Source organism: Heterodontus francisci, chromosome 24 (assembly GCF_036365525.1).
Source record: "Heterodontus francisci isolate sHetFra1 chromosome 24, sHetFra1.hap1, whole genome shotgun sequence".
NCBI classification, from domain to species: domain Eukaryota; kingdom Metazoa; phylum Chordata; class Chondrichthyes; order Heterodontiformes; family Heterodontidae; genus Heterodontus; species Heterodontus francisci.
This window is the reverse complement of record NC_090394.1, coordinates 17,867,938-17,882,628: the sequence shown is the minus strand read 5'-3', so window position 1 is coordinate 17,882,628 and position 14,691 is coordinate 17,867,938. Positions and strand designations below refer to the sequence as shown.

At 43.6% G+C, this 14,691-nt stretch overlaps 1 protein-coding gene across 4 annotated transcripts in view; it reads left to right on the top strand.

The window, feature by feature from the left end:
* Window positions 1-14,691, top strand: part of pigq (phosphatidylinositol glycan anchor biosynthesis, class Q) — a 66,219-nt gene that overhangs the window by 25,267 nt on the left and 26,261 nt on the right. For all 4 annotated transcript variants that reach the window (XM_068055733.1, XM_068055732.1, XM_068055730.1 and 1 more), the window contains exon 6: window positions 241-394. In XM_068055733.1, coding sequence (XP_067911834.1) covers window positions 241-394 — 154 coding nt within the window. The remainder of the gene's footprint in view (window positions 1-240; window positions 395-14,691) is intronic.

Below are 14,691 nucleotides of genomic sequence, written 5' to 3'. Positions count from 1 at the left end.
AAGTAACTTTTCCTGGGAAGGTTATGATAAATGGCAATTTTAGTTGCAGAGAAGTAAAATATCGCACCAGGTTCCGAATGTACATAGTGATTAGAGGGAAGATTTTGATGCCTGCGAGAATTCTGATTCACATTTGCCATCCAGTGTTTGCTTGTTTGTTAAGCGGTGCTAGTTCAGAACTTTTGCCAAAGTTTCTTGTAAAATGTAGCAAAACCAGTTCAGCGTGTATTTATTCCATAGGTTACATCCATCTGATGTCTCCATTTATTGAGATGATCCTGTGGTACGTTGGATTATCAGCGTGTCTCGGCTTGACTGTCACCTTGTCCATTGTTTCAGACATCATTGCTCTCTTGACTTTTCACATCTACTGCTTTTATGTATATGGAGCCAGGTAAGGTGTCAAGATTGGAAAAGATTACCAGCTAGTAACAAAATAACTCAATGTCAAGGACAAGAAAATTTGAACTGAGAAAACAATTGTATTTTGTTGTGTTCAGGGATGATGGCTCGCCTTTTACAGCTAACGTATAGGCATTGTTTGAGTACAAGACTCGAGATTTGCTGTGTCTGTATTTTACGAAGTGAAATAGCCAAGAGAACCTCAAAGGTGTCAACTGTGGTTCAATTGGTAGCTGTCTCGCTTCTGAAGGTTGTGAGTTCAAGTCAAATCTAGGCTGACATTCCACTGCAATACTGAGGTATTGCTGTACTGTTGGAGGTGCCGTCTTTTGGGTAAAACATTAAACGACGCCCCACCTGTCCTCTCTGGTGAATGTAAAAGATCCCATGCAAAATTTTGAAGAAGAACATGGGAGATTTTCTCATGTCCTGGTCAATATTTATCCCTCAAACAACACCTTTATAAACAGATTACCTAGTCAAAATCACATTGCTATCTGTAAGAGCTTGCTGTGTGCAAATTGGCTGCCACGTTTACTACATTACAACAGTTATACCTCAAACATACCGATTGGTTATAAAGCACTTTGGGATGTCCTGTACTCTTGAAAGGTGCTATAATATATATATATATCTTTCATGTGTTCAGATCAATTAAGACAAAAAGCATCTCATAACAGGTATGTAAGTACAAGTGTCAAGCACAAGGTCTATTGCAGTGAGATGTTTGCTTCATGTACATTTTTTTCTCTAAGCAGAGGACATTGCCAAGATAGTTCTGTTTTTGCTCAATCGACAATAATGAATAAGTTATTGAAAATCACTCTGGTGGCTGGAATTATACCTTACAATAGGAGGTGAGAGTACTCAGCAATGAGTTGATCACCTCCTGACCCCTCAAACTTTTGCACCATCTTTATTCTTAATTTTTTCATGGGTTGTGAGTGTCGCTGGCAAGGCCAGCATTTGTTGCCCATTCCTAATTGCCTTTGGGCTCAAGCTGTGGCTCAGTGGGTAGCACCATCTACAACTTTCAAGTAAGGATTGGTGCAAGTTGAACAACCCTCAAATCTGAACAACATCCAGGAGAAGGCAGATCACTTGACTGGTGCTCCTGCTGCTCCAACCCCTCCACCACTGTGGTTGCAGTATGCCCCATTTACAGGGCAACACTGTAGCAACTGACTAAGATTACTGTGACAGCACCTCCAACATCTGTGTTCTTTACCATCAAGAAGGACAAGAAAAGCAATGTCATGGGAACACCCCCTCCATGCTCCCCTCCGAGTCATACACTAACCTGACTTTGGGAACGGAGCGGGCGAGGCCCGGGAGTGGAGCGGGAGTAGCAGTGAGAGGCGGGGATATAGCACAATGTGATATCATAGGACATGGAGTCATCTGGGGTGAGTATACTGGTAAGCTTTTAATTTAATTTGATTTAAATTAATTAACTATAAAGTAAGACTAGATTAATTAATTAGCATAAAACCTAAGCCAATCTGATAATTCATATAATTACGATCAAATCTAGGGGCTAAAGTTAAAACTAAATAACAAGGGATAGTGACACGTAAGGATTCTAAATTTTTCAGGTAATTTAAAATCTGAAGTATATAGAGAATAGTTTATGTAGCTAACTCTTGTAAAACTTTTCAGTTAACTCCCTATAAAATAAAGTGACATCAGCACAGGGGAAGCAGCTGATTGGTGAGTAGTTGGTGAGTCTTTAAGTCTTAAGTAAGTTAATAGTCCAATAAATAGAGGCATAGCAGGGCATCTTTCCCAGGGAGTGCTCATCCTGTTCCATGTGGGAACTCCAGGACGCTTCTTGTGTACTGGCAACCACAAATGCAGGAAGTGTCATCAGCCAAAGTAGCTGCAGCATCAGCTGGCATCACTGCAGAGCATCCATGAGGTTGAGAGCCCTGTGGTTAGCACGTTTATAGAGGTGGTCACCCTGCAGCTTAAGAGTATGCAGTGAGAGAGGGAATGGGTGACTGCAAGACAGTCAAGAAGAAATTGGCAGGTAGTGCAGAAGGCACCTGAGTGCACCTCACTCTCCAACCAGTATTCAGTTCTGAATACTGAGGAAAGTGATGGTTCATCTGGGGAGTGCAGCCAGAGCCAAGACCATGGCACCACAGCTGGCTCAGTTGCACAGTGGGGTACAAGGAAGACTGGAAGAGTGATAGTGATCGGAGATTCGATAGTCAGGAAAGGAGATAGGTGTTTCTGTGGCAGCAGACATGAATCCAGGATGGTGTGTTGCCTCCCTTGTGCCAGGGTCAAAGATGCCACTTAACGACTGCAAAGCACCCTGAAGGGGGAGGGTGAACAGCCAGCAGTCGTGGTCCATGTTGGTACCAATGACATAGGTAGGAAGCGGGATGTAGTTCTGCAGAAAGAGGTTAGTGAGCTAGGTAAGAAATTAGCAAGCAGGACCTCAAAAGTAATCTCTGGATTACGCTCAGTGCCATCTAAGTGCAGATGAATGCATGGCTGGAAAGATGGTGCAGGAGGGAGGGCTTTAGGTTCCTGGGACACTGGGACCAGTTCTGGAGACAGTGGGATTGCACCTAAACAGAGCTGGGACATATTTCTTTGCAGGGTGATTTGCTAGTGCTTTTTGAGTGTGTTTAAACTAACGAGGCAGGGGTGTGGGAACCAGGAGATAATACAAGCGAGGAACACCAAGGTGCACAGAATTGGAAGAGACAAATAGCACTAGAGTAGCAAATAGCAAAGTATTAGGTGGGGTCAGAGTGTGTGTCTCTGACAGTACTAGAGAAGGGAGTAGTTCCGTATTAGATGGGAGTGGACTGAGAAGGACTATGAGGGATGCAAAGACAGGATTACAATGCATGCGTGTAAATGCATAAAGTGTGGTGAATAAAGTTGGTGAGCTAAAGCACAAATAGCAGTATGGGAATATTATGTAGTGGCAATAACAGAAACGTGGTTTAAAAATAGTGAGGATTGGCACTTAATATACAAGGACATAAAATGTTCAGAAAAGATAGAGAAAAGGGAAGTGGGATGATAGTCCTGATTAGGGAAGACATTGTAGTCTGGAAAAGGAGGGTGTCCTTGAAGGGGCAAGGACAGAATCCATTTGGTTAGAGTTGAGGAGCAAAAAGGTTACTAGTGATATTCTGTCGGTCTCCAAATAGTGAGAGAGAGAGATGGAAGAGCAAATCTGCAGGGAAATCTAGAGTGTGGGGTATTGGGGGAGTTACCCAAATATCGATTGGGATAATTTTAGAGTAAAGGGTAAGGAGGGGGAGGAATTTCTGAAATGTGTTCAGGAGAACTTCCTTGATCAGTATGTTCTCAGCCCAACTAGAAAAGCAGCATTGCTGGACCTGGCACTGGGAAATGAGGCGGACCAAGTGTCCGTGGGGGTGTGCTTGGGTAAGAGTGATCATCGTATCATAAGGTTTAGACTAGTAATGCAGAAAAGCAAGAACAAAATAACATAGAATGTCTAGATTGGAAGAGGGCTAATTTCAACACAATGAGAAGGGATCTAGCCAGGGTAGAATGGAAGTTAAGACTGACAGGAAGAGCTGTACCGGAACAATGAATTATCTTTAAGTAAGAGATGTTTCAGATGTAGTCCAGGAACATTCCAACAACGGCAAAAAGTGGGGGAACCAAGAACAGGGCTCCTTGAATGATGAGGGAGCTAGAGCTTATGATGAAACAACAAGAGGGTGTATGATGCATGTCAGGCGAACTCAAGTGAGAACAAGCCATTTATAAAAAGTTGAGAGGGGAGGTGAAGAGGAAAATAAGAGTGACAGAGAAAATATCAGAATAGAAGGGCAGTCAACATATAAGGGAACCCAGAGATCTTCTATGTGCATGTAAATAGTAAGCAATTAGTAAGAGCTGGAGTGGGGCCTATTTGGGACAGAGAGGGTAACATATGCTTAGAAGCGCAAGGCTAGGCTAATATACATAAGAGTACTTTGTATCAGTGTTCACTAAGGAAATGGAAGCTGAAAAACTATTAGTAGAAGTAGAGAGAGTAGAGGCAATGGATTGAATAAAAATTGAGAGGGGGAGAAGGTACTAAAAAGGCTGGCTATGCTTCAGGTGGATAAGTCACCTGGACTAGATGGCTTGCATCCCGGGTTGCTAAAGGAAGTGAGGATGAAGATAGCGGAAGGGTTAGCCATAATCTTCCAATCTTCCCTGGATATGGGGTAGGTGCCACAGGATTGGAGAGTGGCAAATGTGACACCCTTACTCAAGAAAGAGTGTAAGGACAGTCCTAGTAACGACAGGCCAGTTAGTTTAACATCAGAGATGGATAAGATTTTAGAAAGAATATTCAGGGAAAATATCAATGGAGAGTTTTGAGCTAATTAAGGATAGCCAGCATGGATTTGTAAAAGGCAGATCATGCTTGACTAATCTAATTAATTTTTTTGATGAAGTAACAGAAGATTGATAAAGGGACTGCGGTGGATGTTGTCCATATGGATTTTTAAGAAAGCATGTGATAAGGTACCACATAAAAGACTCGTTAACAAAACTGAGGCTCATGGAATAGGGGAGTTAGTGTCCAATTGGATAAAAAAAAATTGGCTTCAGGACAGAAAACAGAGTTGTAGTAAATGGTTGCTTTTCAGACTAGAGGATGCTAGACAGTGGTGTTCCCCAAGGGTCAATGCTGGGGCCACTGCTTTTTTGCTATATATAAATGATTTTGATCTTGGAATAGAGTAGAATCTCAAAATTTGCTGATGACGCCAAATTTGGAGGTGCAGCAAACAAGTGCGGATGATGTGAACCACCTGCAACAGGCCATAGAAACATGGGAAATAGGAGCAGGAATAGGCCATTCGGCCCTTCGAGCCTGCACCGCTATTCAATACGATCATGCTGATCAAACTCAGTGCCCTGTTCCCACTTTCTCCCGGTATCCCTTGATTCCTTTAGCCCTAAGATAGCTAATTCATAGATAGGCTAGCGAAGTGGGTAGAGAGGTGGAAGATGGAATTTAATACTGGCAAGTGTGAGGTGATGCATTTTGGCAGAAGGAATAGGAAGAGACAATATATAGTTAATGGCACAATTCTAAAGAGTGTGAACGAACCAAGGGACTTCGGCGTGCATGTGCATAAGGTGGCAGGACATATTGAGAAAGTGGTTAGTAAAGTATATGGGATCTTGGGCTTCATAAATAGAGGCAATGAGTACAAAAGCAGAGAAGTTATGCTGAACCTTTACAAAGCTCTGTTTAGGCCACAACTGGAGTATTGCTTCCAGTTCTGGTCACTGCACTTCAGGAAGAATGTGAGGGTCCTTGAGAGGGTGCAGCGGAGATTTACCAAAATGGTTCCATGGACAAGGGATTTTAGTTACAGGGTTGGATTGGAAAAGCTGGGCTTGTTATCCTTAGAACAAAGGAGATTGAGGGGAGATTTAATAGAATTGTTGAAAATTATGACAGGCTTAGATAAGTTAGACAAGGAAAAACTGTTCCCATTACCAAATGGTACAAGGACTAGGGGATACAGATTGAAAGTTTTGGGCAAAAGGTGCAGGCGGAATATGAGGAAGCACTTTTTTTACACAGCAGGTGGTAATGACCTGGATCTCGTTGCCCACAAGGGTGGTGGAAGCGGCAATGATCAATGACTTCAAGAGGAGGTTGCATGGCCACCTGAGAGAAATAGATTTTCAGGGCTTCAGGGACCGAGCTGGGTAGTGGGGCTGACTGCATAGCTCCGTGGAGAGCATGCGTGGACTCAATGGGCCGAATGGCCTCCTTCTGTGCCATAAATGACTCTATGATCCTGCAGCTGGAGGTCATGCAGGCAGATGGGAAATGAACATAACATAAGATCATAAGAAATAGGAACAGGAGTAGACCATATGGCCTTGTGAGCCTGCTCCGCTATTGAATATGATCATGGCTGATCTTCTGCCTCAACTCAATGTTCCCAACCACCAGACAATCAGGAAGGACCAAGTAGGTAGAGCAAGAGTCCCCTGAGTGCATCTTGTTCTCCAGCCAATATTCAGTACTCAATTCTGGTGACAGTGATGGTTCCTCTGGAGAGTGCAGCCAGAGCCAAGTCCACAGCATCACCTCTGGCTCAGCTGTACAGGGGGTGTGGGGTGGAGGGACAGGAGAAAGTTTGGGAAGACAATAGTGATAGGGGATTCTGTAGTTAGGAGAACAGACAGGCGTTTCTGTGGCCACAGATGTGAATCGAGGATGGAATATTGCCACCCTTGTGCCAGGGTCAAGGATTTCATTGAGCAGCTGCAGAGCTCTCTGTGGGAGGAGGGTGAACAGCTAGTGGTCGTAGTCCATATCGGTATCAACAAAAGAGGTAGAAAGAGGGATGAAGTCCTGTAGTCAGAGTTTAGGGAGCTCGGAAAGAAAATAGCAAGCAGGATCTCAAAGGTAGTCAGCTCCGGCTTACTCTTGGTGACAGGTGCTAGTGAGTATAGAAATAGGAAGATAGAGCAGATGATTGCGTGGCTGGAGAGATAGTATAAGAGGGAAGGGTTTTAGATTCCTGGGACATTGGGACCGGTTCTAGGAGAGATGGGACCTGTACAGGCCAGACTGGTTGCACCTGAACAGAGCCAGGACCAATACCCTTGCAGGGTGGTTTGCTAGTGCTGTTGTGGAGGCTTTAAACTAACTTGGCAGGAGGCTGGGAACTAGAAGGTAACATTAAAGAGGAAAAACAAAGTGCGTACAGAATTGGGAGAGACAGATGACACTAGAGTAAGAAATAGTAAGGCATCAAGTGAGGTCAGAGTAAGAGAGAATGTAATACGGTCTAAATTAAGTTTACTGTGCCTGTATGTGAGTGTGCTGAATAAGGTTGGTGAGCTGCAGGTGCAGATAGCCAAATGGGAATAACCGATATCTGGCTCAACAAAGGGTAGGACTGGGTACTAAATGTTCCTGGCTACAAAGTGTTCAGGAAAGATAGGGAAGGAAAGAAAGGAGGAGGAGTGGCAGTATTGATTAAGGAGAATATTACAGTGCAGAGAGAGGATATCCAAAAGGGGTCAAGGACAGAATCTGTTTGGTTAGGGCTAAGTAATAGAGGTAACTTTACACTACTGGGTGTATTCTATGGGCCACCAACTAATGGGAAAGATATAGAGGAACAAATTTGCAAGGAAACTACAGACAGTTGTAGAAACTATAGAGTAGATATTAAGTCACTTGGACCAGTGTGGATTAATTAAGGAAAGCCAGCATGGAGCTGTTAAGGGCAAATCGTGTTTAACTAACTTCAATGAGTTTTTAGATGTGGTAACGGAGATGGTTGATGAGGTAATGCAGTTGATATGGTGTGCGTGGACTTCCAAAAGGCATTTGATAAAGTGCCACATAACAGGCTTGTCAGCAAAGTTAAAACCCATGGAGTAAAAGGGCCAGTGGCAGCATGGATATGAAGTTGACTGAGTGATAGGAAACAGAGTGGTGGTGAACGTTTTTTTGGACTGGAGGAAGGTATATAGTGGAACTCCCCAGGGATCGGTATTTGGAGCACTGCTTTTCTTGACCTATATTAATGACTTGGACTTGGTTGTGCAGGGCACAATTTCAAAATTTGCAGATGGCGCAAAACTTGGAATTATTGTGAATTGTGAGGAGGAAAGAGAGCGACTTCAAGAGGACATAGACAGGCTGGTGGAATGGGTGGGCATGTGACAGAGGAAATTCAATGCAGTGAAATGATACATTTTGATAGGAGGAACGAGGAGAGGCAATACAAAATAAAGGATACAATTTTAAAGGGGTGCAGGAGCAGAGGGACCTGGGAGTGTACACATACACAAATCGTTGAAGGTGGCAGGACAGGTTGACAAGGCATATAGGATCGTGGCTTTATAAATAGAGTACAAAAGCAAGGAGGTTATTGTGAAACTTTATAAAATGCTGGTTCAACCTCAACTGGAGCATTGTGTCCAGTTCTGTGGAGGCGTTACATGTGAAGGCATTAGAGAGAGTGCAGAAAAGAATTGTAAGAATGGTTGCAGAGCTGAGGGACTTCAGTTACATTGATAGATTGGAGAAGCTGGGGCTGTTCTCCTCAGAAGAGAAGGCTGAGAGGAGATTTGATAGAGGTGTTCAAAATCATGAGGGGTCTGAACAAAGTAGATAGGGAGAAACTGTTCCCATTGCTCAAAGGGTTAAGAATCAGAGGATAAAGATTTAAGGTGAATGGCAAAAGAACCAAAGGCGACATGAGGAAAAGCTTTTTTTAGGTAACATTGTTAACATTGCCCCGGCCCCAGGAACAAATTTTATGAAAGACTATTTTTTTTAAATAATTTATATTCTTTTCTCTTAATAATCATGGGTTACACATCATCTGTAATTGAGTGGGTAGCTGAGCTTCTCATCGACCTTTCTCATTATAAAACTGCTAAGAAATGCAAAAAGCTATCAGGGGAAACTCCTTGATTTTTTTTTATCTCTTACTTTAGCAAAGTTCCAGTCCTTGACTAGTCTTGGATCCACAAGGTACGGACTCTGGTATTTTTAAATCAGGATAAAGAGTTTATTAAGCATAGCAAGGATTTACAATGCAATACTTAAACAACGGCAGTTAGTTATACAGCAGAGTGTCCTTGGTTCTTGCTTCCTGAGCCGCTTTGGCACATTCTTCTCTCTTCAAATGTTCTGTTGACTGTGGTCTGGTTCCTCCTTCAAATCTGTGCACACTAATGTCTCTCTGCATCTTTATCCCTCTCGAGGATTTCTTCATACCATTTTAGGTCATATTCCAATTTCTTCTTCTTTCTTCTTTGGCCTCCTTGTCTTGCGAAACAATGGGTAGCGCCTAGAGGTGGTCAATGGTTTGTGGAGCAGCACCTGGAGTGGCTATAAAGGCCAATTCTAGAGTGACACACTCTTCCAGAGGTGCTACAGATATAATTGGTTGTCGGGGCTGTTACACAGTTGGCTCTCTCCTTGCGCTTGTCTTTTTTCCTGCCAACTGTTAAGTCTCTTCGACTCGCCACTCTTTAGCCTCGTCTTTATGGTTGTCCGCCAGCTCTGGCAATCACTGGCAACTGACTCCCACGAGTTGTGGTCAATGTCACAGGACTTCATGTAACGTTTGCTGACGTCTTTAAAGTGGAGACATGGACGGCCGGTGGGTCTGATACCAGTGACGAGCTCGATATACAATGCATCCTTTGGGATCATGCCATCTTCCATGCAGCTCACATGGCCAAGCCATCTCAAGCGCCGCTGGCTCAGTAGGGTGTATATGCTGGGGATGTTGGCTGCCTTGAGGACTTCTGCGTTGGAGATACGGTTCTGCCACCTGATGCCAAGGATTCTCCAGAGGCAGTGAAGATGGAATGAGTTGAGACGTCGCTCTTGGCTGACATACATTGTCCAGGCCTCGCTGCCGTAGAGTAAGGTACTGAGGACACAGGCTTGAAACGCTCGGACTTTTGTGTTCCGTGTCAGTGCGCCATTTTTCCACACCTTCTTGACCAGTCTGGACATAGCAGCGGATGCCTTTCCCACGCGCTTGTTGATTTCTGCATCGAGAGACAGGTTACTGGTGATAGTTGAGCCTAGGGAGGTGAACTCTTGAACCACTTCCAGAGCATGGTCACCGATATTGATGGATGGAGCATTTGTGATGTCCTATCCCATGATGTTCATTTTCTTGAGGCTGATGGTTAGGCCAAATTCGTTGCAGGCAGCCACAATCTTGTCGATGAGTCTCTGTGGACACTCTTCTGTGTGGGATGTTAATGCAGCATTGTCAGCAAAGAAGAGTTCCCTGATGAGGACTTTCTGTACTTTGGTCTTCGCTCTAAGATGGGCAAGGTTGAACAACCTGCCATCTGGTCTTGTGTGGAGGAGAATTCCTTCTTCTGAAGACTTGAACGTGTGAGAGCAGTGAGAAGAAGATCCCAAACAGTGTAGGTACGCGAACACAGCCCTGTTTCACACCACTCAGGATAGGAAAGGGGTGTGATGAGGCATCGCTATGCTGAATTGTGCCTTTCATATTGTCATGGAATGAGGTGATGATACTTAGTAGCTTTGGTGGAGATCCAATCTTTGCTAGTAGTCTGAAGAGACCACGTTGGCTGACGTGGTCAAAGGCTTTGGCGAGATCTATGAAAGTAACGTAGAGGGGCATTCGTTGTACGCGGCATTTCTCCTGTAACTGGCGAAGAGAGAACAGCATGTCAATGGTGGATCTCTCTGCTCGAAAGCCGCACTGTGCCTCAGGGTGGACACACTCGGCCAGATTCTGGAGGCTGTTTAAGACGACTTGAGCAAAGAATTTCCTCGACCCACAGACATGTTTTGTTACTGGTCAGCTGCAAAAATGCGGAAATCGGGAAAACGGAAGAGGTTGTGGCTGCTGATACTAAGATTTCATTTCAGAGATACATGGGAAGGGGGTGCGGGGGGGGTGGTGCAGGGGAAGAGGGTGCGGAGTCCGGCAGGGGTCGCGACCCTGGCGAGCGGGCCAGAGAGATACTCTGCCCTTAAGTCTTCCTGTACTTTGGGAGCTGGAAAAGAAGTTCCACCGTGAGCTGGAGACCACGAGCGCAGCATCAGCCTGGAGGACACCGACATCAAGGAGGCCGTGCAGGCTATGGGCTGGCCCGCTCGCCAAAGTCGCGACCCCTGCCGGACTCCGCACCCTCTTCCCCCGCACCTCCCACACTCCCCCCGCACCCTTTTCCCCCTCGCACCCCCTTCCTCCCTCACACCCGCCGCACCCTCTTCCCCCCCCCACCCCCTCGCGCCACCTCCGCCTTGCACCGTCTCCCCCTCGCACCCCCCTCCCCTCTCGCACGCCTTCCCCCACTCACATCCCCTTCCCCATCCCCCTCACACACCCCTGCTCCCCCTACCCATCTGCACCTCCCTCCCCGCACCCCCTCCCTCTCAGCACCCCCTCCTCCCTTCCCTTTCCCATCATGAAATTGCACAGTTTACTTGTTAGGGCCCCTGCTCAGGGATAGGAGCTAACAACCCCACTGCCTTTTGGGCGTCTCGGGAGAGACCAAGGCTAAGGGAGTAAACCTTAACAGAAAATTCCAATTTAAAACCCTTTTCTTTAGTCAGGTATGACCTCACCTCTATATCCTCTCTTCTTGATTAGTTTATATTAGATTGGTCAGGTATGACCTCACCTTCCATACATTGTCTCCAAGAATGGTTTAATGGACTAAGAAATTGTCGCACAATGGGGAATGTTTGGTATTCCCATCAACATTCCAATTATGGATGGCCTCTTTATTTGCATTTCCATCCCCATCCGACCTGCAAGTCTATCAGTTATTGTTACTCTGTGTGTTTCTTATCTCAAACCCATTCTGCCTTTGTCCTGCAGCAGACATGCTGTCTTTTACCGTCTTTCTAATACAGCATACGAATATACATTTCACATAACAACATGATTCCAGACACAAGGTATACAACTTAATCCTATTATAATGCATTGATATGCATATAAAGTATAACTATTCTCTAATATAACTGCTTCATTCTCTAAATGCATTCTACTTTAAAAATATAGCACCTCATGTAAACTGCAGCAGGCCATAGTCTGCAGTTTCATTCAAACAGTACAGTAACAACAGATTAAACATGGCAGTTGTTAATCTCTTAGTTCCTACGGTCCAAACAAGTTCAAAAAAGCAATAAAAATATTTATTTTGTAAATCCTGTACCAAAATTCCAAATATTTCTCAGAACCTGCAAGCATTCTGAAGTAGGAAACACTGCAGCATTGCAGATTGTGTTTATAACGTTTATAGTAATTTATAATTAGTTTCAATAAGGCACTACCAGTAGAATTAGAACCACCTATTGTTTTATTTCCAGGAGCCATATTAGTTTGCTCTTTTGTGGGTTAAATTTTAAAATCACCATTCCATATAACTCGATACCTTGCTCACCAGGTGGTGCTAAAGCTTTTCACTTTTCTCTCCATAGTATGACTGGAATGCAATTTTCCTCAAAATTACTATTTTCAATTTATGGGTTTTGAGAAACTATATAACTAAGTGCTTTGTTTTCTTGTTTTACTGCTGGATAATTCAGCTGTGTAAATGATAGAAGGATTTTCCTGTCAGAAAAGTTATCTGAAAATTGATGCTGAATACTTTGAAGTAAAATAATGAAAAATTGCATAAACTACAAAACAGATTCTCATTTTTGTGGACAAATTGCAGTCGTTATCATTTTGGGTATGGGTGATATTCCTGGATAATTCTGGATAATTTTACTTAAACTCTTGAAGATTGTAGATGTTAAACCAAAGCCCCATCTATTGTTCCGAAGAAGGGTCACTGACCCGAAACGTTAACTCTGCTTCTCTTTCCACAGATGCTGCCAGACCTGCTGAGTGAATCCAGCATTTCTTGTTTTTGCCCCATCTATTAGCTTGGGTGGATGTTAGAGATTCCTATGACACTATTTTGAAGAGCAGGAGAGTTATCCCTGGTGTCCAGGCCAATATTTATCCCTCAATCAGCATCACAAAATACAGATTGTCTGATCATTATCACAATGCTGTTTGTGGGAATTTGCTGTGTGCAAATTGCCTACCACATTTCCTACATTACAACAGTGACCACACTTCAGAAGTACGCCATTGGCTGTAAGGTGCTTTGAGGTGTCCAGTGGTCATGAAAAGCACTACATAAATGTAAGTCTTGTCTTTCTTTTTCTTTCTTTTCTTTCTATTATTCATCCAAATAAGTGGTAATTTGTATGTTTCCAGATCAACTGGAAGTTTTTTAAAACAAATTTCCACCAAATTTAAAATTTCATAAGACTGCAAGTTGGATAGAACACGAGACCTTCCAGCCCAAATAGTTCAACTTATTTAAGTTTATACTTGAGACTAAAAACAGGACACAGTGCTCTTAAGTATGGTCTCTCCAGTGCTTCATAAAGTGTCAGTATAATTCCTCAGATGTCTTCTGTACTTCTAAAGCCATAAAATTATCTCTTTTGACATCTTTAGCTGTACAGTAGGACAACATTTTCACAGAAGGTTGACTCCATCTGTTAATTGAGTTGGCTGTCCAGAAACGGAAAAAAAATTGAAACCAGATACTTAAAATTTGGTTTTAAAAACAAGTCCATTTTTCTGTGTCTTGTGATGAGAAACAATTCCATGAGTTTTTTTTTTTATAATCATCTTCACAGAAGTAAACTATGATTCCACCCTGCCCAGTTTTGGATTTCACAAAAGCTGGCAACAGTACTTGCACGATATTTGATGAACTAGCATACCTGAATCTCTTTCAGACTACACTTTATATATTTATATACCTTCTGAAAAAATAATGTTTGTACTAACCTGCCTTGTCCTATATTTCTCCATAAAAAGCCCTTTGGCATCTATCTGTTCAGTTGCTTAAAAGCCTCACATTTTGTAGACATTTTTTTTTTGCTGCTCATCAAAATGGCAGTTTCTTGCTGAGGTATTGTTGCACAAGTGTCAGCATCCCCTCAAGTACCTCATCCAAGCAGTCATTCTACATTTCAAAATCAAGAGTATTGACAAGCTACTCATTCATAGTGGTCATAGCAGATGCGTCTAATTCTGTCCTTCTCTTCCCGCAATTATCTACATATACGGGGGCGGCGGAGTGGCGCAGCCTCACAGCTCCAGCAACCCAGGTTCGGTTCTGGGTACTGCCTTTGCGGAGTTTGCAAGTTCTCCCTGTGACTGCGTGGGTTTCCTCCTGGTGCTCCGGTTTCCTCTCACATGCCGAAGACTTGCGGATTGATAGATAAATTGACCATTGTAAATTGCCCCTAGTGTAGGTAGGTAGTATGAGAATTGAGGGAAGGTGGGGATGTGAGAGGGAAATGGGATTAACGTAGGATTAGTATAAATGGGTGGTTGATGGGTGGGGCCGAAGGGCCTGTTTCAGTGTTGTATCTCTCCACGACTCTATACACACTTTTCAGAAGCAATTAGGAGTAGGAACCTGGCTGAGACTGAGTTATAGCACTACAATTGCTAATGCAGCAGAAATCCACTAATTCAGCACAAACCATGAATGGCCTTTACCGACAAGGTCATCTGAGAGAAGGAGCTATCCTGTATAACTGGATATGTTGTTTTTTTTTAATTACTGCTGTCTGGTAATCTGGAAAGAGCATTGTCCTGTCAAGGCTAGTTTTCAGCCTTCACTCTATCCCATTTGCTGAAGTTACCAGACTGTTGTCAGATTCATTTCAGGAGCATGGCTGTCTTCCAAGCTCTGTGGAAGAACCTTTTAAATATCTTT